Consider the following 24,719-nt stretch of genomic DNA (forward strand, 5'->3'; position numbering starts at 1 on the left):
AGCAGCCTTCGAATTGGGACAGCCTTCGTCGCGTCGCAGTGACGTAATCGGCCTTAAAATGCGGCCTTTAAGGCTGCAGACCTTGAATTGGGATACAGCCATTATCTGCATCTCCTCGCTTCTTTGTTGCATCTTTCCTCATGGCGTGTGAACTTCTGTCCATCTGTTTACCCATCAATCTGTTCCTACCCAGCTCCGTTGTTGGTTTTGTTGCCTGAACACGAACATTGAAAACATTTGCATTCATCTTGCTAAATTAAATTACCCCACTGCATTACTGCAATACCAGCACTGGAACCATAAAACTCACAAAAAGATTTGTTGCCATATCTACTAAAAGTTGGATTTTTGAAACACATGGCCTAATTTTAGTCATTTATAAGGTAAAGAAATATAAAATCTCTATAATAAAGTTATTCCAGAGGTGGAATGACCTGTGTGAGGAATAATCTTCTGTGTGAATCATACAGCAGTAAGAGTGTGTTTTTCATACATTTCCATAACTTAATTTGTTATGTTGAAGCCTCTCATTTCCACTCCTTGTAGCTTATGAGGACACCAGTAAATCCATAGCAGAACTTTCATAGCAGAACCTTCATAGAGAATTATGGCCTCATACTTGGAGGTACTAACTTTTATCCCTGCCACTTCATACCTGGCTGCAAAATGGTCTGGTGGAAGCTGGAGATCACTGAAGCCAAGGGGTGACCAGAAAAAGCAAAAACCCTGCAGTGATCCTGAGCCCACTGAACCTTTCCACCAAAGCATAGCTCCTAGACCAGGGGTGGGCAATCTCAGTCCACGAGGGCCGGCGTCCCTGCAGGTTTTAGATCTCACCTTGGGTCAACACACCTGAATCACATGATTAGTTCGTTACCAGGCGTCTGGAGAACTTCAGGACATGTTGAGGAGCTAATTTAGCCATTTAGATCAGCTGTGTTGGTTCGAGGACACATCTAAAACCTGCAGGACACCGGCCCTCGTGGACTGAGATTGCCCATCTCTGTCCTAGACCAAGTGGTTTCAATAAACTACCACGAAGATAGAAAAATAGAGGAATCATGTTACCTTCACCCAGACTAGGTTATAGGGACTCCACCCTAAAGTCAGACCAGGGGACGGGGATTTGGTGAAGTAGTGCCTGAAGTAAGAGGAAGAGGTCAACGTAGTCATGAGCCAAGACGTCAGCTGGCGTCAGAAGAGGGAGGTAGTGCTCTGCACACATGGACTGGAGTGTGATGACCTCTACTGGGGACATAGTGAGGTGGCTGTAGGAACATTTGAAGATCTCCTCAATCCCAGGGACACACCTTCCATATAGGAAGCAGAATGTGGAGATGAGGGAGACAACTCACCCATTATAAGGTCAAAGGCCACCGAGACAGTTTAAAAAAACTACTTGATAGTAGTTCTTCTTGGGAGGAGGAGATTCACCCTGAGCTCCTTAACCTGTTCAACCACAGTGCCCCCTGTAGGGGGACAGAGGAGGAGCTGTGCTGGTTTGTGCTTCCACAGAAAAGTCAGAATCTCAGCAAAACGCTCACAAAACCACATCCATGACCACCAAACAGCTAAAACATCAAACATCTAAACAGCAGGTAAATAAGATCCTGCAGAAAGGTGTAAACACAAAGTACGGATTCCCCCGTTCACCCAACAGCATGTACATGTGCACAGACAGCGTCGCTGCTGAAAGCAAAGATCTCACAGATTTCAAAGCTGCATGTTTGGCCTTCGTTTGCTGGTCCAGTAAATTTTGTTTAGAGCGTGACAAAAATTACACTTTGCATTTTGCTGTATGCTATATAGAGGTTAGGGGTTATATGTTGACACAATGGTATCTGCTGTGATGTTTACTTTGTTGTGATTTTATTTTGATACCAAGATGGTTTACACAGAGTTTGTAATCATTCCTTTTTGGCGCGTCATTTTCACGCATAAAGACCCTGAAATTTAAAAGTATCTGGATGTTGTGGGGCTGTGTTGGTTGAGCAACATCTCTGCAACACTTTGTGAAAGTCAAGATTGATAAACTGGGCTGGTTTCAAGTAAGCAACTCCACCACACACAAGGCGGTGTACTACATATCAAACAATTATTCAAGCAGTCGTTGTGTGATTGAACTTTCTGAAAGACTTTCCGCTTTAATTCAAGACAGTTTCTAAAAGATTTTACAGCCATCCTACACATGATCGGATTTGCTAGCATTTGACTGAATTTGAGCTGCAACTGTAGCTGTGCACACTTCAGAATCATTGCACTACTTCTATCAGCTCTCACATCATCACTGAACATTCACAGACTGACATGCCCATCCCCTAAAATTGCTCCAGCATGTTTGGTAGCCTGTGGTATCCTCATGATTTCTCTCCAGCCCGTAGTTTTCTCTTCACATTTATTCTTTTGCAGGTTAATCTTGAATTTAATCTGTGATTAAACTATCAGCATGTTTGGGAATTCTTTGTGCTGATGGGTGCCAATGTGTGCTAAAGCTCCTGCAGGAGGACCTGGAACTTGAGCAGGTGAGGGTGAACTCTCTGACCCACATGGTGGTGGTGGTAGATGAGAACAGTGGAGATAGCACCACTGCTGCCTTGGAGAGCAAACTTCAGGCAAGTACACACACACACACACACACACACACACACACTGCACATATTTTTGCTGATCACACAGATTAGCAAGAAATTTTATTGACGGGCTAATTTTCTTTCTGTTTTTTGAGTTCTCTTTTTTTCTCTCCAGCAAAACGCTTTTTGTTTCTAATGGACACATTGAGCTTGTTTTGTCTTTGCAGTTGTGCAGTAATTAGCCCTGTCAGTAAGACATTGTTGCTGTATGTGTGTTTATCTTTTTGCTAAATTAATTGACTTGTCATCATCACACAAACTCCAATTCTTTGTCTCTGTGATTAATTATCCTTCCTTCTCTTAGCCTTTGATGTGCACTTGTTTGTTCCCACTGTTAACTCACAAAATCTGCAATAATTAAAGTAGGATTCCTAATACTCCAGAAACAACGAGGGAAACATGAGTGCTAGAAACTGCAGTTTGAGTGGCCACCTAAGGTTAGCCCCAAAATTGAGTCAAGCTCTTCAAGGGTAATGTGTTAAAATGTTATGCCATCTATAATTTGGAGAGACCATGAAACTTTTTTTTTCTTGAAAAAGAAAAAAGAGGCAATAACGAGAGTCAGTTTTCTATGATTTGGACAAAAATCTGATGGTAGAAACAGACTGGCTGTGGGCACATTGGTAAAAGCAAGAAGGATTACAGACAAAGAGAAAATCAAATCTGGAGCCCATTATAACATATTTTATTCATGGATGAGATGAGCACAACAATGTCAAACTACAGCTTGAATCAGAGGTAAAGGCTGCTGTGAACCAAAGAAAATTAGGACACTTATATAAAATGATGCATTAAAAACGTCCTTCAAAAAAACAAATTTGAGGTGATCGATAAAATATAACAGTAGGCTGCATTGTATAAAAGGCATGATGACCTGAAAATGAAGCGCTGGTTTAACCAACCTCACATAAAGGTGTTTGACAAAGAGCAGAAACCTGCAGATTGCAGGTGTAACATCAGAGGTCTCTGTGCAGAAGACGGTAATCCTCAGGAATAGTTTCTCCAACTCTAAGGACTCAAAAGCTTGAGGATATCACGCTCTAGGGGACTGAGCGGGATCTATATGGGTCTGTGTTTATTTCATCTCTGCAGGTGCTCGGTGACCGCTGGGCAGCGATTTGTAGATGGACAGAAGAACGCTGGATTCTGCTTCAGGAGACTCTCCTGAAATGGCAGCACTTCACCAATGAACAGGTATGATTGTGTAAGGTAGGATCACAGATAAGATTGCTAATGTAGTGAGAAACCCGAATGTGTCTGTGCATGTGAGGCTTCTTCACCTGTCTAGAACAGATTGGATAAATCCTTCTGGTATACACTTATTGTCTACATTTTATCTATACCTGTTCAACTTGCTCGTTAACACAAATGCACACGACCAAATTGTGATGGCTTGACTGGTTCAGAGTATCTCTAAAACTGCAGGCGTGTCAGAGACATAGAAGCCAGGAGAATAAATCGGCTGTTCTCCACTGAACAATCTGAGGTGTACTCTCAGTAGCAGGCAAACAATAAATGAACAGCCCACCAAGGGTGAAGACAGAGCAATACTGGAAGAGCATACGGGAGAAGGATGCAACACATAAGAAAATGCTCATTGGCTACCTCCCCTAACTTTGCCTAGTAATTAAGGAAACAACAGGCAGCTCATTGTGCTGCCTGTTGTTGTTGTTGTTGTTGTTGTTGTTGTTGTTGTTGTTGTTGTTATGACCTTTGCTTGACCATCTCTTTTGTTTTCCTTTTTCATCTTTCTCTCCTACCATCTACCCTACCACTGTTATCTTCTTTTCAATTTTTCTCACCTGTCGGCCCATTTCATCCTTTTTGGCATCTAACTTCCCGCCTTCTTTTTCCCTCCTATTTTCTGTTTTCCCATCTTTAACTCATTATTTTGTTTTCTGTCAGTCTCCTTACTTTCCACTGGTTTCTTCTTCTTTTATTTCAGTGTTTCCTATATGCCCCTTTATCGACCCGTCCTGATCTTGGTTCTGTGAGAGGTTTCTTCCTGTTAAAAGGGAATATTTCCCTCCCTTTCTCACAAAGCGCTTGCTCATAGGAGATCATCTGATTTTTGGTTTTCTCTGTATTATTGTAGGGTCTACCTTACACTATTCATATACAGTCACCTTTGAGGTGGTGTGGTACTATAGAAACAAAATTGAATTTCATTTATCTTTCCATTTCTACACATTTTCTCTACTCCTTTCTTGTCAAACTCTTTTCTGTCTTCTTGTTTTCTTACAGTGTTTATTTGACTCCTGGTTAACTCAGAAGGAGGAGATGGTTGGGTCCATTAAGACAACCAACCTGAAGGACCAGACGGAGATGGTGGCCTGTTTGCACCATCTTACTGTGAGTATGCCTATACCGGAGCTGCTGTACCTTTTTGTCAAGAACAGAAAATGTTCCTACTTAAAAAACTCTGCAGCAGTTACACGAGTGACATGTGTGTCTGTGTCTGTTCCGTAAGACTGTGAAGGCAGACCTTGATGTTAAGCGTCCCACCATGGACAAATTATGCTCAATGAGCCAGGATCTGCTGTCCAGTGTAAAGAACAAAGAGGTGGCCAGCAAACTAGAGGCCAGACTGGATAGCTTTGCCCAGCGCTGGGAGCAACTAGTCCACATCCTAGAGATGAGTATCACCCAGGTACAATGAGTGCTGAGTTGTCTTTTACTGTATGTAGAGTCATGTGAACATCATGGCACATTTTTTTACATTGTGTCAGTATTTATTTAACAAAAACTATGTCAATGTGCAAAAACAAAGTGTGAAAAAGACACTCAAGACAGCTACATTGTAGCCACAGCCGCTGTGGCTACAATGTAGCTGTCTTGATTAAAGTTCAAAACAGTCCAATGAGAACAGGAGAGAACAAGTCTAACGTTTAATTGTTGCCATGAGAAAGACTCTTCTCTCTAAAAGAGGAACTCATCTGTTGCGAGAATCGCTGAATCTAGTTTACTTGCTGATGGTAGCTGTGTTTCCACGCAAGGCGAAGGTTGTAAGCAGCAGTAAAAGCAGTAAAAGCAGTGCCAGCGGCAGCTTGTATCACACGCTGGTTTCCCATCAATTTACTGTGAAAGACAGGTTTATCTACAATGAAGCTGCAGTTTACTGTGAGTACAAAACAAGCAGAGCTTTCAGTAACAACAACCAACTGTGATCAAAAGATGGCAGTAATGTAAAGGATGCATGCAAACAGGCAAAGCTCTGAATGAAAAGATAGTGGCTGCTTCACTTTTGGTGCATTTTATGCACATTTAAACAGATTTGACTGTTTAAAATAAATTCATGTGGCCTCATAATCAGAGAACTTTGGTTTTCTCATCTGCGATTTGTTAAGATTAAGAAAATACCAACTGAAAACCACTTAATACACAATGTTTTGTTGAGGACTGCTTGTATGTACACGTACTTTTAAATGCACACATTAATTAGTGCTCAAGCTGGTTGCAGAGATATCAATGTTTCTCCCTCTCTTTCTTATTTTATTTATTTTTCCAGCAGATTGACCTCTACATACACATACATACACTCTATATATGCTTCTTCTCACGTTGTCATTACAGTCTACTCTAAAGTCAGAGTCTAAATTGCTGCTTAACTGCCTCCACAGCTGTCTGAGTGTGCACTCACCTACATACTCACACACTCAGTCTACAGCTCTTGTTGGAACCCACACTTATACCGCAAAACACTGTACTCATGACCTTGTATGATAGATGATGTCCAACCATCAGTTATCACCTGTCAACAATGAGGATTTGTCATCTGTATAATTCAGCTGCTGATGTTAAACAGTCTGCCTGAGTGTATTATGCTCTCCCTGTAACATTCAGCTCTCGGCAGCTGTCCGTGCAGCCCAGCACTCCGAGCTAACCCACTCAGTAACTGCGACTGTAACCAAAGTGACAACACGAGAGAAGATGTCAGCTGTCCGCCAGACCCGAGAGTCACCGCCTCCACAGAAGAAGAGACAAGTAGTTGTGGATTCTGAGCTCAGGAAAAGGTGTGTTTATGTTCCTACACTTGAAAACGTGAGCGTTGGAGCATTATTCATTTCAAGATGCCTTCTAACTTTTATTAAATGTTCAGACACATGCATCCCTTTTTACTCTCTTATCTCAGCAGGTAGGTGATGAACTATTGCGAATACTCATAGTATCTAGGTTTGGTGGTTATAATAGTAAGCAGCTTTAAACTGAACTTTTGCCAATAGTCAAGTAGCAGTTTCTGAAAATACTCCTCAACCTTGTAGTAAGTAGAAAAGCAAGCTTAGAAGTTTTGTAGTGGTAGTTTAACAGTGAACCTTTTTGGTCATTTTTGAGGCATTTTGTTAAATTTAAGGGTTTTCTACAGCACTGAGTAATTCTCAGCTACAATGCGTGAGCACAGTCAGGTGAACATTACTTTGGATCCCAGGCAGGCGGGGCACGTAGCGTGCTGGTCCTTGTTGTACAAAGAGAAACCAAACCCCTGAGGACAGGGCAAAACAGAAGAGTTCTGCTTTGCTTGCTTTGGTTTAGTATTCATATCAAAATGCAAAGCAAAAACACTGCAGAAGAAGACTCGAATATAGTGCTCCGTGGGCAGCCGACGCACCAGCTGAGCAGTGGTGGCTAACACCAACTTTAAGCTAGCAGACAACAGAGCTAACCAGTGTTGCCAACTTAGCGACTTTGTCGCTATATTTAGCGAGTTTTCAGATTCCCTTAGCGACTTTTTTTCTGAAAAGCGACTAGTGACAAATCTGGCGACTTTCTCTGGTATTATTGGAGACTTATTTATGACGTCTTTTTGACGTGAAAGCGGGTAACGCTCTTACTCTCAACAAGAAGCGGTGCTGCCTTGAGCACCTCGCCCGTGCCAAAGCGCTCACGGGCGGAGGATAGTCCTCCCCCCGCTGCTATCAGGGCAGGAGACGTTCACACCTGTGCATCCAAACGGCAAATGAACCGCGCATGAGCGAAGCCGCTGCTCCCGTACTGAGAGTACTGACAGTCTTCTTTTACTCTTATGCTGTTTTGTGGATCACAAGGTTTAAAACTACTTATAAACACACACACACAGTAACTCCACCAGAGTGCCTATTTCGGGTCACTTTTGCCGGTCCAAGCCCGGATAAAGGAGCAGGGTTGGAATTGTGACATTAAAAAAACAATAATTGCTAAAATAAATGTAATTTGCAGCTCTAAATAAATTCTAACTGCATTTAGGACGTTTTTTACTCACTTTATGTCTCTTCCACGATGTTATTTCTCTCTCCAACAACTTAGGTTACAATTACATTAGCATGACCAATTATGCAAATTAGGCAATGACGTCATTTGGCGACTTCTAGCGACTTTTAGGACAACCAATAGCGATTTTCCTTACTGAGGAGTTGGCAACACTGGAGCTAACTAGCAGTTGCTACCTAGCCCGACCTGGCAGAGGTGTTCTTAGCAAGGTGAAGAACTTATGAAGAACACAAACCCCCTTTGATCACAGGGGTTTGTGCAGGTGCGACTATGCATATATCATGACTGGTCATCTCAAGATAAGACATGTAAAGTGTCCACACTTTAATTGTCAGCTTTTCAGACGTTTGTGTGGCCTGCATGGTCATTGCAGTGGGATTGTAATTCGAGCTGGCAGCTGTCAGTCAGCCAGAAGTGTTATATGTTACAGTTCTGAATTGTTTTTCCACTCGGCACATCAATTCCAATGTGTTGGCAGTTCTTATTTCAGGACAATGAAATTTATGTTGCTGACAAAGGTTTTTCTCCACAGAAGATGGATCTGCAAACACCAACATTCCATAATTTAATGGTATTTCATAATATCCACCAAATTTAAAATATTACAGGATAATAGTAAACTCCCTCTATGATATTTAATAACTAACTGTTTGAGTGTGAAGCTGAAACGAGGTCCTATTATATGAAAATAGATTACCACAGTGCTGCTATGTGACTAGGGCTGGGTATCGTCACTGATTTCTAGAATCGATTCAATTCCGATTCACAAGGTCCCGAATCGATTCGATCCACGATTCGATTTAATTCGATTCGATTCGATTCACTTCGATTTGAATCTGGGAAATTTTGACAGTCAGAAATATTATAATTCAGATCAGTACATTTACATATTTTTGTATCTATAAAAAGGAAGCTGACACAAGCAAGACTTTATCAAAGGTGTAAGCATCACAGCAGATGCCTTTGTGTCAAAGTAGCTGAGGATAAAACACAGAAAAACATGAAGGTGATTTTCCTGGCCTGGGATTTTATAAAAATATTCTGCAGTACATCAAAAACGAAAGAAAACCATTAATCAACACATGAACATTACCTCTGAAGTTACAGCGGTTTTATTAGAGACACGGCTAAGCGTTTTGCATAATTTTAAAAAGTTTAAATTTGTTCAGTATTGAACGGCAGAAATTAGGTTTTCTTTTCAGAAGTATATGAAACGAAAAAAAAACGTCGGCCGACAGCGCTGTAAACAATGGTAGACTTGTGCGTAACAAGCAAGCAAATAATGCAGAAAACAGTACAGAGAGAGAGAGGGGGAGAGAGGGAGAGAGAGAGCGCGAGAGAGAGCGAGAGAGCACGCAAGAGAGAGCTGTGCATCGTGGTCGAAGCAAAACATTAAAAGTAAGACTGAATACATGACGATGTTTATGTGAGGCATAGTTTGGATCTTCTTTTGCTGCTGGTTCGGTCAATATTGTTTGGAGAGACATCAAACTAACAGCTTTAGAATCAGCGCATAAAGGGCGTGAACACAAAGGCGACATCTAACTGATTCTGATCTGCGGGTTGCGCTGTGTGTTTACTCTTTGTGCAGAATCCGTGTTCCTGCTCTCATTTACTGTCTTAGCTGTTTGGTGGTTGTTGAAATTTTGTGAGATTTCACCTGAGATTCTGGCATTTCGGGCAAAATAAATTTATATTAAAAAATCGATTCAGGATTTTAATGAATCGATTTTACGTTATCCAAGCCAGAATCGATTTTAATCGATAAATCGATTATAAAAACCCACCCCTATATGTGACATCTTGTATGCAATCTTGTAAATGTAGTGTTAATAGACCTTCACCACCACATTATCTTATGTGCTTCAACACAGTGTGACGCCTTATAATACAAAACACGTTTGTGTTTGTCTGCATCTATTGCCAGGTTCGATGTGGATTTCACTGAAGTCCACAGTTATATGACTCGTGGTGAAGCCATTCTGCAGAGCCCTGAATTCTCTGTGACACGCAAAGACACCAGTATTCAGGAGCTACATGACAAAGTCCAGGTAAAAATTGTGTGTCTTATGTGCATATGTGTATATATGGATCTGTGTCTAAGTGTGCAATAGGACCTTGTTATTTCAGCATTTGAGTCATACCTGAGGGGGCATTTTGAACTGTGCTTACAAGGCAATGATAATGTACCTCATATGAGATGCAGCAAAGTGTCAGTAATGAGTGTGATGACATTTTGCAGACATTTTGGACCTTTTACTTATATGTGTCAGCTGACGACATTTTTATTCTGCAGAAGAAAATGCATGATATGAGTTTACACCCATATCTAAGTGCTTTGTATAAGGATGAAACAAAACAAGAGGAAACAGGGTAAAAAGCCTGTTTTTCTTTGATAGTTAAAAAATACCCAAACAAACATATATTTTGTAATTTTGGTTAGTATGTTAATCTGGTTCAAACTTTACATTTCACCAGTAGGCATTTGGATTTGAAAGCTACACAAAGTATCCAAGTTTGTTGTTTACATTGTTTTAATTTGATATTTTTGGCAACTAAGTGTAAAGAAAAACATTTTATAAACACAACACTGACAACAGTTTAACCTTTGCAGGCCTGCTTGCAAACACTTGATAAACATGATGTATTAAGTCCATAGTCACTTTTTGTGTTCTTTACTAATTCCTGAGCAATAAATCAGTGCACATTAATCATCCTTATTCTTTCATCTATCACTTAGATCTACACTACCAGGCAAAAGTTTTAGAACACCCTAATTTTTACAGTTTATTGTAATTCAAGTCATTCACGTCCAATGAACAGCTTGAAATTGTGCAAAGGTAACTGGTGAACTGCCAGAAATTCAAAATAAAGGTAAGGTTACCCAAAACTGAAAAATAATGTACATTTCAGAATTATTCAAAAAAGCCTTTTGCAGTGCTCTGCTGCCATCTAGAAGGCAAATGAGGAGCTGGGAGCGTGGCTCACTAAGGTATATAAGTCCAGCCTGCCTGGAAGATTGAAAGCCTGGATCTACCAGTATTTCATCCTCCCACGAATCCTGTGGCCTCTGCTTGTCTGCACAGTTCCAATAAATAATGTGGGATCCCTTGAAAGGAAGATCAGTGGCTTTCTTCGTAAGTGCCTGAGTCTTCCCCACAGACTCACCAGTAGTGCCTTGTATGGGGCAAGACGCCCCACAGTATAGAGATTCCAAAGACTGCAAGATGACATCAGCAGGCATCAAGGTAAGGAGAGGAAGAAAGTGGAAGGCCGAGAAGGCAGTTGAGGTGGCAGAGTCACGCCTAAGGCAAAAGAAACTGGTCAGGCAAAAGACACCCTCCCTGTCTTAGCAACAGGGGGAGCAGGCTTGGGGTACTTCCCAAAGGCCCAGGTCAGCAGGGCACAGAGAAAGGAGAGACACCAGCTACTCGATTAAGAGGTCCACGCAGGTGAGGAGGACGAGCAAATAAGCAGGGCCACAGGCCTCAGGCGGCAGGGAGCATGGACACAGTGGGAGAGTACCTTGCAGCGCAAGGTCACAGGGGCAAACATCATGCAGGCAGTATACATGTGTAGGGGAAGAGCGAGACACCTGCCTGTTCCCTGTGCTCTGGAAGAGGCTCCCTGGAACACCTCCTCAGCAGCTGCCCAAAGGCCCTGGCCGATGGTCGGTATTGTTGGCGACACGACCAGATGCTCAGAGTAGTACCTGAGAAGATTGCCTCAGCAATCAGCACCAGTGAACACCATCGCGCTCCAAAGAAGGCAATCTCTTTCATTAAGGCTAGAGAGAAACCCCAGGTGCACCCACATTTAACAACCGGCCTCCTCAACACAGCCTCTGATTGGGAGCTACAGGCTGACCTGGGTAAACAGCTAAACTTCCCACAGCACATTGTAAAAACATCTCTCTGGACAGACATGATCATTATTTCTGAGGCCCCAAAACATCTGCTCATGCTGGAACTCACAGTGCCCTGGGAAGAGCGGATCAAGGAGGCCAACGAGAGGAAACGTGCCAAGTACCAGGACCTAGTGCAGGAGTGCAGGGGAAGGGGCACCCTGCAAAGTCCTTGGCCGGCTGGGTGTGGCTGGGGCAGCCAAGAAGAGGACCATCGAGGTTGTGAGTGAAGCGGCAGAGAAAGCCACAAGATGGCTGTGGATTAAGAGGGCTGATCCATGGGTAGCTACTGGTCAGTCAGGGCCTGATCACCCCTGGCTGGGTCGCATGGGCGAGGGTGTATTATGTTGCGAGACCCGAAATACCTGATGACCCCAGGATACATAACTGAAGATGCGTGCCAGTGCATCCAGGAGATGTTTCTTGTATAGTTCAGGGAAAATGGGTTAACAATTTAAAGCTGTTCTGCAGCAACAGAGGTAGATCAAGCCTTGAAAGCTGGTGCTACTAATTCCTACAGCTGTTCCAACTTTGTGGATTACTTCCCCCTCTGTCTGCTAAAGCAGTGTTGGAACACACGGTGGTACCATACCCTGGTGAGCATCAGTTGAACAACATTGTACTGCAAAACGTAGTGTGTTGGTACAAACATGGTGAGAAAAAACAGTGGAACAGACACAGACCATCATAACACTTATAAATGTCGGTCTGTCCTACAGAGAAACTGCAAAGAAAGTCAAGGTGTCAGTGAGTCCAGTTTCCTTCAGCATCAAAGGCTCAGAAACTGTGACAGGAGGAGGTCTGCAGACCCAAAGACACGACTGACTCAGAGGACAAGTTTCTGAGAGTTAACAGCTGTGTGATGGCGGCTCACAGGACAACAGCTTCAAGCAGCTTCATAGTGGTCGTAGTGAGAAAGTCTCAGTTTCAGCTGTGAAGAGAAAACTTCAAGCTGCAGGTTTGACAGGACAAGTTGCAGCGAGAAAGCCAGATGTCAGAATAACACAAAGAGGCTCGTCTGGGCCATGAAACACCGACAGTGGACTACTGAAGACTGGAGGAAGGTATTATGGACTGATGAATTGATTCATCCCCGTCCAACCCCAAGCAGCACGTCACACAATTAATACTTTGTGACAGTGATTTATTTACAATGAGTGCGGTTAAACAAAGGAAGGGAGCATATCATAACTTCAGGGTGAACCCAAGGCCAAAACAACAAACAAAGGGTAACCTATCTCAGGAATAAATACAACTTACCTACTCAAAAGAACTAACTCAAACGACAATCACTTTCCTCCCTGCCTAACAAAAACAGGAGAAAACTGATCAAACAAAAAGGCGGTCCACCCCTACATGCTCTTACATTAACCAACATAGTGGATGTTGGTTAATGTTGGTTAATGTTAATGCCAGTTGGGTTCACTGCCCAACCCAACCGGCAGTGAACGGTCTGCCGGTTGGGTTGGGCCGAGGATGAATGACCTGGCAGTCCCGGGCGGTTTCTTCATATCCGCTGCCTCCCGGTCCTTAGCCAATCGGTGCGATCCATCCACCCTGGATGCACCAATCACGGAGGAGCACCTGCACACTCAAATTTACATATAATTACGACAACAGTCGTAACAGTACGTTGTTGAGTAGGTGAAAGGACTGTTCCACAGTATGTGACATCCTGAAGAGGAAATGTGATGGTCTGGAGCTGTTTTGCTGGATCCAGGGTCGGTGACTTGTACAGAGTGAGAGGCCCCCTGAACCAAAACGACTACCACAGCATTCAGCAGCACCATGCAATATCTTCTGGTATGAGGCTAGTTGGTCAGGGGTTCATCCTACAGCAAGATAATAACCCAAAACATAAGTACAAGCTGTGCCAGAACTACCTCAGGAAAAAGAACAAGATGGTGAGCTTGAAAACATGGAGTCCAGCACAGCCTCCAGACTTAAACCCCGCCGAGCTGGTTTGGGATGAACTGGACAGAAGAGTGACAGCAAAGCAACCTACAAGGTCATTTATGGGAACTTCTTTCTACAATAGAAATCAAATATTCTCCCATATCTGTAGCAGAATGCCACATCTGTGTTCAGCTGTTATATCTGCCAAAGGTGGCTACTGATGAGTCAAATGTTTAGAATACATTTTGGTTTATAAACTGATTCCTTGTTTTTTAACTCCAATTACTTATTACAATTACTTATTTGTGCTATGCTTTCATTTCAGAGTGCAATGCGACATTAAACTGCATAATTTTTAATAAAAAACTGGAAAAAAAAATGGGGTTTTCTAAAACTGATAGTGTGTACATATTTAGAAATTCTTTGTGATTGTGTTTCATTTTTTTTTGGTTGGTTTAAAGGCTCTCTGTGTATGTACAGCCTAAAGGTTCAGTGGTGATCTGTCTATTATCGATACAGCATATGTGATGTGCTGAAACTCTCAGCTCACTTTTAGCCACTAAATGCTGCACAATGTTTACCAGCTTGTGCTTCGTGTTAGCTCTGCGGTGTACCCCTGCCTCTCATCTTATAATAGCTGAGATAGACTCCAGCCCAACCTTGATAAGGACAAACAGAATTCAATTCAATTCAATTTGTATAGCGCCAAATCACAACAACAGTCACCTCAAGGTAGACCCTACAATCATACATACAGAGAAAACCTCAACAATCATATGACCTCCTATGAGCAAACACTTTGACAACAGTGGGAAGGAAAAACTCCCTTTTAACAGGAAGAAACCTCCAACCAGCACACCAGCACAACCAGGCTCAGGGAGGAGCGGGGCCATCTGCTGCAACCGATTGGGGTGAGAGAAGGAAGACAGGATTAAGACATGCTGTGGAAGAGAGACAGAGATTAATAACGAGTACGATTTGTCAGGGCTCTGTGTACGGGCAGGCGGAGATGAGCATCCAAACGCAGGACTCGGAGACTTAGCAGGATTTTGAATTCTGGATTTAACAGGAAGCCAAAACAGGAGAAATCTGCTCTCTCTTTCTAGTCCCTGTCAGGACTCTTGCTGCAGCATTTTGGATTAGCTGAAGGCTTTTCAGGGTTGTTTTTAGGACATCCTGATAATAATGATTTAAAGTAGTCCAGCCTGGAAGTAATAAGACAGGATATTTCTAATTTTAGAGATGTTGCACATATGGAAGAAGGCAGTCCTACATATTTGTTTAATATGTGCATTGAAGGATATGTCCTGGTCAAAAATGACTCCAAGATTCCTGGAGGCCATCCACAGTAAGAATATGGTGGTTAGATACCATATTTCTAAGATTTTCAGCACAATAACCTCAGTTTTATCTGAATTTTAACTACAGCCAGATTGAAGGCCTGTGGTTTCAGTTTCAGTTTTCAGTTTTATTTGTCATATGCAAGTTAGCACAGGGTCAACATTGCAATGAAATGTGTTTGACGAGCAGCAGTCACTCAGCAGCATGATACAGTAGGAGAAAATATAATAAAATAAAATAAAATAGAAAAATAGTAAGTAGCAAAATATTAGAGAGACATGGTAAAAGAGAAAAGATGACTGAATATATATGTATCTATAAATATAAATATATGTACACTAGTGATTAAATAAGAAAATCTTGAAAAGAAATATGACGGGAGGGCAGATGGGATATTGCACAGGAATGAGCAGCAGAAAATTACAGTATTGCACTTTTAAATATAAATATCAATGACAATAAAGTGAAGTGACCAGTGCAGACTAAACAGAGTACTTGTGAAGCTGCAGGGTAGCTTCTGAGTGCGTCCTGTGGACTGTGTTGTGTGTGTTTAAGTGTTGTGGTTGAGGTGTCGTATGGCTTGGTGGTAAAAACTGTTTTTAAGTCTTGTTACATAGTCTTGGTACATAGCCGATTATTAGAGATAGGTTGATAAGATTTAAGATTGAAGCATTAATTAATGGCAGGACTTCTTTGAGCAGTTTTGTAGGAACTTTTGGGTTGATGGTTTGGAGGAAGTAATTATTGAAGTTAACTCAGAAAGATCAATTGGAGAAAAAGAGTCTAAGTGAATATAAACATTTTATGGCAACATTTTCTTCAGTTAACACTTCAACTGTTTAAGCTCTTTTCCACACAAATTCCAGCTTCTTTACCTCTTTTCAGCACAAATTTCAGCCTCTTTGGCTCAGTGGGATAAGCAGCTGCCGTGAGACCCGTTGGTAAAGGTTCGAATCCTACGTGTGACGGTTTCCACACATCTTCCCGCTTGCCTCCGCTCTGCTTTCTTGACACTCTTCGGTGTACCCTTTCACATACAGCCATCTTCAGCAAGCACTTCTGCTTCCACACCTCTTTTCAGCAGATTCCAATATGAGGCATTCACACTGCATTTTCGCAGGAAATGAAACTTTTTCTAGTGTGGTCCTAGTCATCAAAATGGGCCAAAAAAATGGCATAAAAAGCTTAGTATTTCAAAAGGTATAAAGGTTATGACCACCAAAAGATATAGCAGTCATAAACGGAAAGAGCGGAACAGGTTAAAATTTGAATGGTGAAAATTGGATGAAAACTGAGGGAGTAGTTAAGCAGCAAAGAAAAGGGGTAACTAGAATAACTAGAAAAAGTTGCATTTCCTGTGAAAATGCAGTGTGAATGCCATGTTATGCGATCTGAAAACAGCAGATGAAGGAGAAATATCTGCTGAAAACACTGTGTAGAAGCTGAACTCTTTGCTGAAAACTGCTTTATGTGAAAGATTACACTGAAGAGTGTCAAGAAAGCAGGGTAAGTGGGAGGAGAGAAGATGTGCAGCCACAGGTAGGATTTGAACCTGCGCTACCTGGTCTCAAGGCAGCTGCTCATTTCACTGAGCCAAACTGGTTCTCAGGTGACTGAAAAGAGATGAGGAAACTGAAACTTGTCCTGAAAAGAGGTGAAGAAGCTGAAAATTCTGATGAAAAGAGCAGAAGAGACTGAGATTTGTGCTGATATGAGGTAAAAAAGCTGAAAGTTCTGCTGAAGAGAGGTGAACTTTTTGAACTTTCAGCTGAAAAGAGTTGAAGAAACAGAAAGTTCTGCTGAAAAGAGCAGACGAGGCTGAGATTTGTGCTGAAAATAGGTGGAAAAAGCTGATCTTTCTGCTGGAAAGAGGTGAACTTGTTGAACCTTCTGCTAAAAAGAGATGAAGATACTGAAAATTCTGCTGTAAACAGGCCGAGAAGCTCAAAGTTCTGCTGAAAAGGGGTGAAGAAGCAGAACTTTGAGAGAGACCTAGTGTTTAATAATCCACATTTCACTGTTTTACTCTTTGGTTCAGATGTGGATACTGTATTGTTCTTTTTTGTGATTTTTTATGATCATGTTGTTTATTGCTGGTTTTTAGAATGAAATATATGGACTACTACTATTAAATAATAATAATAATAATTATTATTATTATTATTATTGTTATCATCATTATTATTATTATTATATGCTGATAGAAACGGTAACATAATGTTGTGTCACAACACATTCATAAAAATGTGTATTTGAGTGTTTTAAATACAGATGACATCGCTGGGTTTAGCTACAGTAGCTTCCACCAAGTTAATATTAGGTTAGCTAACTTATGTAGTTTTTTTGTTTGTTTTGTCTTGTATGATAGTAATGAATTAATCAATAAAAACATACTTCATTCATGAAGAATCATTTTTGTGTGTGTCATAATATAAGGCAACAAATGCTACTTTACAGTGTTTTCACATTACATGCTATGATTTTGAGTTACGCTAATCGCAGATTTTTTTTTTAGCCAAAAACCTTATTCATCGTAATCGTAATATTGACTCTGACCCGCAGCAGTACTCATAATGTCTTCAAATGTATTTTTCCAAAATCTCCAACACACAGATTTTATTTTAGATATGATGTTGCTGTTACCTGACATGTTCTGTAATAAATGAATTGAGACCAAAAATATTGTGGTATAAAAACACGTACTTCCCTTGATATGTTTTATTTCTCATATTTTTAGTAACAATAGGCATTTTTTTAAATGATATTTTCATTAGTAGATCAGCTTCAAAGCAGTCTGGGAGATTACTTTTAAAATATATAAGCTTTTCTAAATAACTGGCCAGTCGTGCACAGGTTTTTGTAAGTGTGACAGCAGAATAAGATCCACACCTGGTTCATACTGCTTTGTAGACTGGACATTGATTTGTCCATCATCCGTCCTCTCTACCTCTCTGTTTGTTTGCCACAGGCGATTGAAAGAGAGCGGCCAGAAAAGTACCGCAAGCTTCAGGAGGCCACACGCACAGCACAGGCCCTAGTCGAGCAGGGTAACTTGCACGCTTACATACTCATTCACATGCATACACAGACATGCATGCTCCCCTCGTCTGTTCCCATGGCAACACTTCCACCTGTCCCACCCACTCTCCTTGTCTCCATAGAAACACTCACTCACAGGCAGAAACGGACAGAAAGAGAGACGTCTCATCTGTCCTTCACTCTGTCCTTGTGACACAGAAACACTAAATGTTCTTTTGTGTTTTTTCCTAACCTTAAAACAAAACATTCCTGAACTTTATACAACTTACTGACCAGAGCTACATCTGTGTATTTTCTCTTTAATGTTGCCTAAATTGTAAGGAAAATGCACTTGTGGGTTGAGCAGCAGAGTTGAGTGTGTGGTTACGCCCTTGAAAAACTTGCCAAATCTTCTCTGCCAGTGGCACACAGCTTAATCTACGCATGTTTTGGTTGTGACAAATGCTGGTTGAAGAAAGGAATGCCATCCCTCAGATTCTGCAACCACTGGCATCCTCCTCAAGATGACACTTACTGCCACAGAGTTGTCAGAGACTGCCTCCAGACTACTACCAACCCATAAATGCGTTTTCCTTACAAATGTGGCAGTTTTGAAGGAGAAACAAGCAGGCTTTCCATGCTGTGAGATTTATTACAAAGAAGAGTCGTTACAACAAAGACATAATTAACCAATATGCATTTCCTTATTTTTTAAGTTTATATAAAATGGGATGCAAGCAGTACTGGTTAATAGGAGTGGGGGGAAAAATCGATACTGTGTAGTATGGTGATATTTTGTTTGCTAATAATGTATGGATACAGGGACAGCAGAAATCAATATTTTGTTACAAAAAGGTTTTTGTGCTCTGACTTCAGAGCATGTTGATCCTTTTTCTGAGCAAGAATCCTGACATTCCTTCACTGTCCAAATGTGTTTAATAAACATGACAGTTTACTTATTTTAATTTAAGACATGTTTTATTTTAATTAAGTTTAAAACTTTTTTATTTAATGTAAAATTATATTTTGTTTTAATTGACTTTCAAATTCTTCAGTTGCTGAAGGGGCTGCATAGTTTTCATAAACTGCATAGTTCAGAATAGCTATAATTGTACCAGATGGTTGTTCAGTTAAGTTGGACTAGACTGTAATACAAACCGTTCAGTTTGTCAACAATCAAACTGAAATGAGAGAAAGACTGAGTGTGAGACTTTGATATTAGAGAAAATGAATATTGATAAAGTTTACCTTTATGGACAGAATCTGAATATCCCAAAATATTTTTAAAAAATTGCAATAATATCGTATCGTGCGTTAAGTATTGTGATAATATTGTATCGTGGGATGTATGGTGATTCCCACCTCTACTGGTTAACATGTTGCCTTGAATTAAGTAATTCAAAATCTCTGAGTGCTCAGGTAGAGTAGAAAATGCTACACAAGAACTAGTCCATTTGCCATAATAAGCACTCTAATTTTATTTAAACTAATTTCATCAGATGTCTGACAAAAACAATTTTCTTGCTGTCAGATGGTGAAATGGTAAATGGACTGATTCTTATATGGCACTTTTCTACTCTCTCAAAATACTCAAAGCACTGTATACAACATGCCTCATTCACACCTACAAGCACTTCTAAACTCAAGTGCAATCTAACCAACATTCACACACATTCACACTCCAATAGACGCGTCGGAGAGCATCTTGGGGTTAGTATCTTCCCCGAGGATATTTTGCATGCAGACTGGGATTGACAAGGATCAAACCACAAGCCTTCCAATCAGTAGCTGATCTGCTCACCTGAGCCACAACCACCCAATGAAGTGAAGATGAAGTCAATAAAATTGGTCTTCTTCACAAGTGCTGAATTCAATCGATCTGTTCCTGACAGTTATCGCCTACTAAATGAGGTTATTCACGAAAAATAGAAAGAACAAAACACCGACTAGAATTGTAATTGGGGTATAACAGGAGAGAAATGAAAAAAACGAATAAACACATTTACTGTAGGCTGCTGTATTCAGGTGCAAACTGCTATGGAAAGTACAGTTACCTGGTATGACGTTATGGAGTATAATGAGTTGCAAGCCTGATGCTGTCATTTCCAGGTGCAAATATAATAAAGCCAACATGGTTCAGTTTACTCTTTTGGAGATGAAACTCTTTGTATGAACAGATTTAATTCATTCAGTGTAAATATCTGTTTACATTAAATATCCCAGTTAGTAGCACAGAGCTGTGTTTCTGTTAGCAGCACCTCTCACCTGCACTCTTGTCTGCAGTTATCATGCTTATGTGAACTGCATGATATGCATATTTACTATATGTCTGTGTGTGTGACAGCCAACTCTTTCTCTTTCTGATCCTCCCATCACTGCCACCTAACCCTGCCCTACCCCCTCCTCCAGAGGGGAGTCGTGCCGAAGACATTGCCCAGGCAGCAGAACAGCTTAACCAGCGCTGGGCAGGATTCTGCACCCTGCTAGGAGACAGACTGGCATGGCTGTCCTATCAAACAAAGGTACAACATCTGAATGCACATTACACCCAAGCCTTCAGTGTATGGGAAAAATTCAATTTAACTTGGTATAGAACCATATGTTACATATTCTTCACAATACAGTAAGGAGAGGACATATAAAAAATGACAGGTGTGAGTAAACGCGACCCAGTCTGGTCCTTCTCTCTACTGCAGACTAAAAAGATAATAATGTGTGGGTGTTTGGTTGTTTTGTCCTCTGCGTGTCCTGCAGGTACTGGCCTTCTACAGCTTGTATGAGCAGTGTGAGCAGGCAGTGGACAGCAGTGAGAACTGGCTCAAAGTTCAGCCCCCGCTGGCATCTGAACCAGAGCCACTCAAAGTGCAACTGGACCGATGTCGGGTGAGCGAGTCCTTACTTTGGTCATTATCTGCCACTTGAATCCAAAGCCACGTTGGTAAACAGCATGTGCGGTTACTTTACTGCAGTGTGTCATCGTAGAGTTTTTCACCTCATGTTTTTAAATGTTTTTTGTTAGAAATCTCAGAAGTTTCTATTTCTTTCCATTTTGACATATTCATTCATTTGGCTTTGTTTGACTTTCTGTATTTCATGCACCTGTTTTGCATAGCACTTTGCTGTGAGTACTTTTTTGTTCTTTTTATGGTTAATATATTTGCACTTATTAATTAAAAAAAATTGTTTTATACATTATTACACGTTCTGAAAATGTCGTCCTGTCTTTGACAGTAAATAAACCATCAGAATTAACAGAATTGTCACGTTTAAAAGGTTTTTTGTATAAAAGTAATGCAGTAAGAGCTACAAAATGAACCGCCTGCCTTTACTTGTGTATTTTGCCAGACAAACCTGCTCCTAACCAGATGTGTCTATAAATGCCTGAGCTTCTTAAAAAGCAGGAACTCGGATTGCAACACAAAACACGGGCTTTGTGTGGCAGTTTTTTGACAACATCTACACAATAGAAGAAGCAAAACCAAACTGAATAAATAAAAGACAGAGAGGCACAACTGAAATGAAAGACGGGACAGAAACAGAGACAGGCGCCACGGGCATAAAGAGGGGAAGAGAGAAATGGGGCAGTAGGAACTTTCAAAGTAAGAGCATGTCTGGACAAAATATGAAGGCAGAGAAATGACCGTACTGGGAGGAAGGGAGCTTCAATTTGATTCTTTTAAAATATGCCAAGCTTTTTATTCAGTCAGCAATGTTGATGAAACTGTTTCAGGTTTAAAAGTACATAAAATTGTTCACATCATTCATGTGATGCTTGTTCTCTTTGTTTCACAGTCATGTTTCAATGTTGCTGAACTCATCCAACTTTCTGTTTGGCTTCCTGTTCATTAGTATTGGGGTGGGGGGGGGGGGGGGGGGGGGGGCTATATTTAAGTATTTATGTAAAATAAGACTAATTGAGTATAAGGTTAATAGGGTGGAAATGAAAACACTCGCTTTTTACTCTGTATTTATTATTGGTCATTCTGTGACACTCTTCCTCCCCCCACATAGGAAGAGGTGGCTCGGCTGTCCTCACTGCAGCCCCAGGTGACCCTCCTGGATAAGAGGCTCAAAGAGCTGAAGGAAGAGAAAGACGGGGACGAGGACCCTGCAACATTCCTGGATGTTGACCTCGATGCCTTCAAAGAACACTACCACAAGGTCCTGGAGGATCTGAGGGCGAGAGAGAAGCACCTACAACTAGGTGAGATATTATTAACCTGGTTTACACTTTGTGTCTGAGTAGGTGCTCTCAGGTCAGCGTGTTAGTTATGTCATGGTAGTTACTACAATTCTAAACTCTAGAAGCTTTTTAACAAACGTTCATGTCACTTTTATCGTTAATGACACTGTCCTAGCTTGTTATATATGAAGACTTGCTTTTTCCAGCTGACTCATCTGGAAGTGAATTCTTATTTAATTCCAGTAACTAGCAGAGACAAAGTAAAGGATATATGGATTTTATTTATTTATTTATTTCGGATTTAATGCTTTTCTACTCAACTTGATCACTCAAAGTGCTCTGTACAGCGTCTTATTCACTCATTCATACACGTATTCATACAAGCACTTTGTTCTAATAAGTAATTTAAATGCTACTACACAAGTATGTTTTTTTAAATGGACACTGTCAGCTTCATATAGATCCTCAAAGTAAAAGCTGCGTTCAAGTACCAGTGGAAAACTAAGACTGGGCTTCCTCTGTATTCCTGCGTTTTTTTGTTTTTGTTTTGTTTTTTCAAATAAAACTAACATTTCTTTCTATAAATAAACAGAACAGTTTGTCTTCCCTGTACTAGAAAACGTATGTTTACCAATTACAGACACTACTCAGTAGCCTCTGAGGGTTAATGTTTGGTTTAAATTAGGGATGCAACGATACCAATTTTTTCAAACCGATACAATACCGATACTTGGATCTGAGTACTTGCCAATACAGAGTACAAAAAACGATACTTCTACCACACACACACACACACACAAATGCAATGAATTGGAAGACAGGTTTTATTTTATTCTCTGCCGATAAAAAATTAAAGCTTAATAAAAATGACCACAAAAAAATTTCAAGTGAAAAATAAGCACTTCTGTTAAATTATTGCAGAGTCTCCACATTGTAATTTAACAAAATATCACTGAACTACTGGCACTGTCTCGAGCTTTCAGAATAATAAATAAACACTTCTGTTTGGAATAAAATAAATACAAATTAGGTTTGAGAATAAAATAAACTTAAATTATTGCAGAGTGTCCATATTGTAAACAAACAAACAAAATAATTATTATTAAATAAATAATAAATAAAATAATAATTGGCCCCCCTAGTGGCCAATCTAAAAAACTACAACAGAAATGACAAGCCACCCTCTGATTAATGAAATAAGTTAGTATCGGTTCATGGTATCGGTTAACTTTTACGAGTATGAGTACACACACATTTTACAGTATCGGCCCCGATACCCGATACCAGTATCGGTATCGGGGCATCCCTAGTTTAAATAAGCTGCTGCTACATGCTGGACGTTTTTTAGCTTGGAAAAGTCAAATCGGTGTGAGTGAACACCACGGTTACACATCCTCTCAAATGAGCACATGCTAACTACTCACTGTAACGTTAGGGTGGCTGTAGCTCAGGAGGTACAGCAGGGCATCTACTAATCAGAAGGTTTGTAGGTCAATCCCTGGCTCCTCCTAGTTTGTCCTTGGGCAGGATATTAACCCTGAGCACTTCAAAGCATAGATACAGTGAATGTGGCATATAGAGTGCTCCAGGATTAGAGAAGCGCTGTATAAGAATCAGTCCATTTACCATTCTGTGGGTAAAGTTACATGAAACACTATGTAGGCTAATTGACCGTGTGTTTTACTCTGGCTAATGAGGGACAGAACTGATAAGTCAATAGAAAGCAAGGAAAGAAAAACTAGAAGGCAGTTTAAAGGAGTCACTTTTGTACTGACTCTGGCTGAAACAATGCAGCTTTATGCCAAACCCATACTTGTCCATCAAATTGCAAGCCAGAGAAGTGCGATTGGTCACTCCAGAGAGCGTGTTTACACCACTGCATCGACTTCTCTGAGATATCGCTTTTCTTTCATCTCTTTCTTGTCTTTCTTTAGTTTTGGAGAGTTTGCCCCCAGCTCGTTATAGGGAAACAATATCAACGTTGTTGTCATGGTTACAACAGTGTGAAGCCAAGCTGGCCATCCCATCAACAGCTGTTACAGAATATTCAATCATGGAGCAGCGACTAAAGGACAATCAGGTATAGTCTCACACACACAGCTCTAACGATGGCTTTTAACTACTGTTGAAGTGAGAAGCAGGCCAATGTTTTGTTTGACTGACATTATAAATTGACCATAATTCACTGCTGCATTACATGGATGTTATCTATTTGACCTTTAATAGGACTTAGACGTCAGCTCTATGTTGATGGCTAGAAAAGGAATTCTATTTACAGCATCTCTCTGAAGGCAGATGCGATGCCCTCACGTCCGGCTAAATGAGAAGATGGGAGAGGTTTGGAAATGACACACTATGGGGCGATCGTGGCTCAGGAGTTGGGAGTTCGCCTTGTAATCGGAAGGTTGCCGGTTCGAGCTCCGACAGTCTTGGTCGTTGTGTCCTTGGGCAAGACGCTTCACCCGTTGCCTGCTGGTGGTGGTCAGAGGGCCCGGTGGCGCCA

The 24,719-nt window shown here is 40.9% G+C and overlaps 1 protein-coding gene across 3 annotated transcripts in view; it reads left to right on the top strand.

The window, feature by feature from the left end:
• The window catches only part of dmd (dystrophin), a 301,323-nt gene that overhangs the window by 138,357 nt on the left and 138,247 nt on the right, over window positions 1-24,719 (top strand). For 2 of the 3 annotated variants that reach the window (XM_087836863.1, XM_087836864.1), the window contains exons 15-25: window positions 2,493-2,612; window positions 3,723-3,824; window positions 4,875-4,982; window positions 5,101-5,280; window positions 6,474-6,643; window positions 9,802-9,925; window positions 17,984-18,062; window positions 20,443-20,555; window positions 20,788-20,916; window positions 22,045-22,237; window positions 24,151-24,296. In XM_087836863.1, the coding sequence (XP_087692989.1) occupies window positions 2,493-2,612; window positions 3,723-3,824; window positions 4,875-4,982; window positions 5,101-5,280; window positions 6,474-6,643; window positions 9,802-9,925; window positions 17,984-18,062; window positions 20,443-20,555; window positions 20,788-20,916; window positions 22,045-22,237; window positions 24,151-24,296 (1,464 nt within the window). Of the gene's footprint in view, window positions 1-2,492; window positions 2,613-3,722; window positions 3,825-4,874; window positions 4,983-5,100; window positions 5,281-6,473; window positions 6,644-6,729; window positions 6,766-9,801; window positions 9,926-17,983; window positions 18,063-20,442; window positions 20,556-20,787; window positions 20,917-22,044; window positions 22,238-24,150; window positions 24,297-24,719 lie in introns of all 3 variants that reach the window. The other variant, XM_087836862.1, reaches the window with a different exon arrangement.

The sequence above is a fragment of the Neolamprologus brichardi genome, chromosome 23, assembly GCF_056152115.1.
Source record: "Neolamprologus brichardi isolate AB-2024 chromosome 23, ASM5615211v1, whole genome shotgun sequence".
Taxonomy (NCBI): domain Eukaryota; kingdom Metazoa; phylum Chordata; class Actinopteri; order Cichliformes; family Cichlidae; genus Neolamprologus; species Neolamprologus brichardi.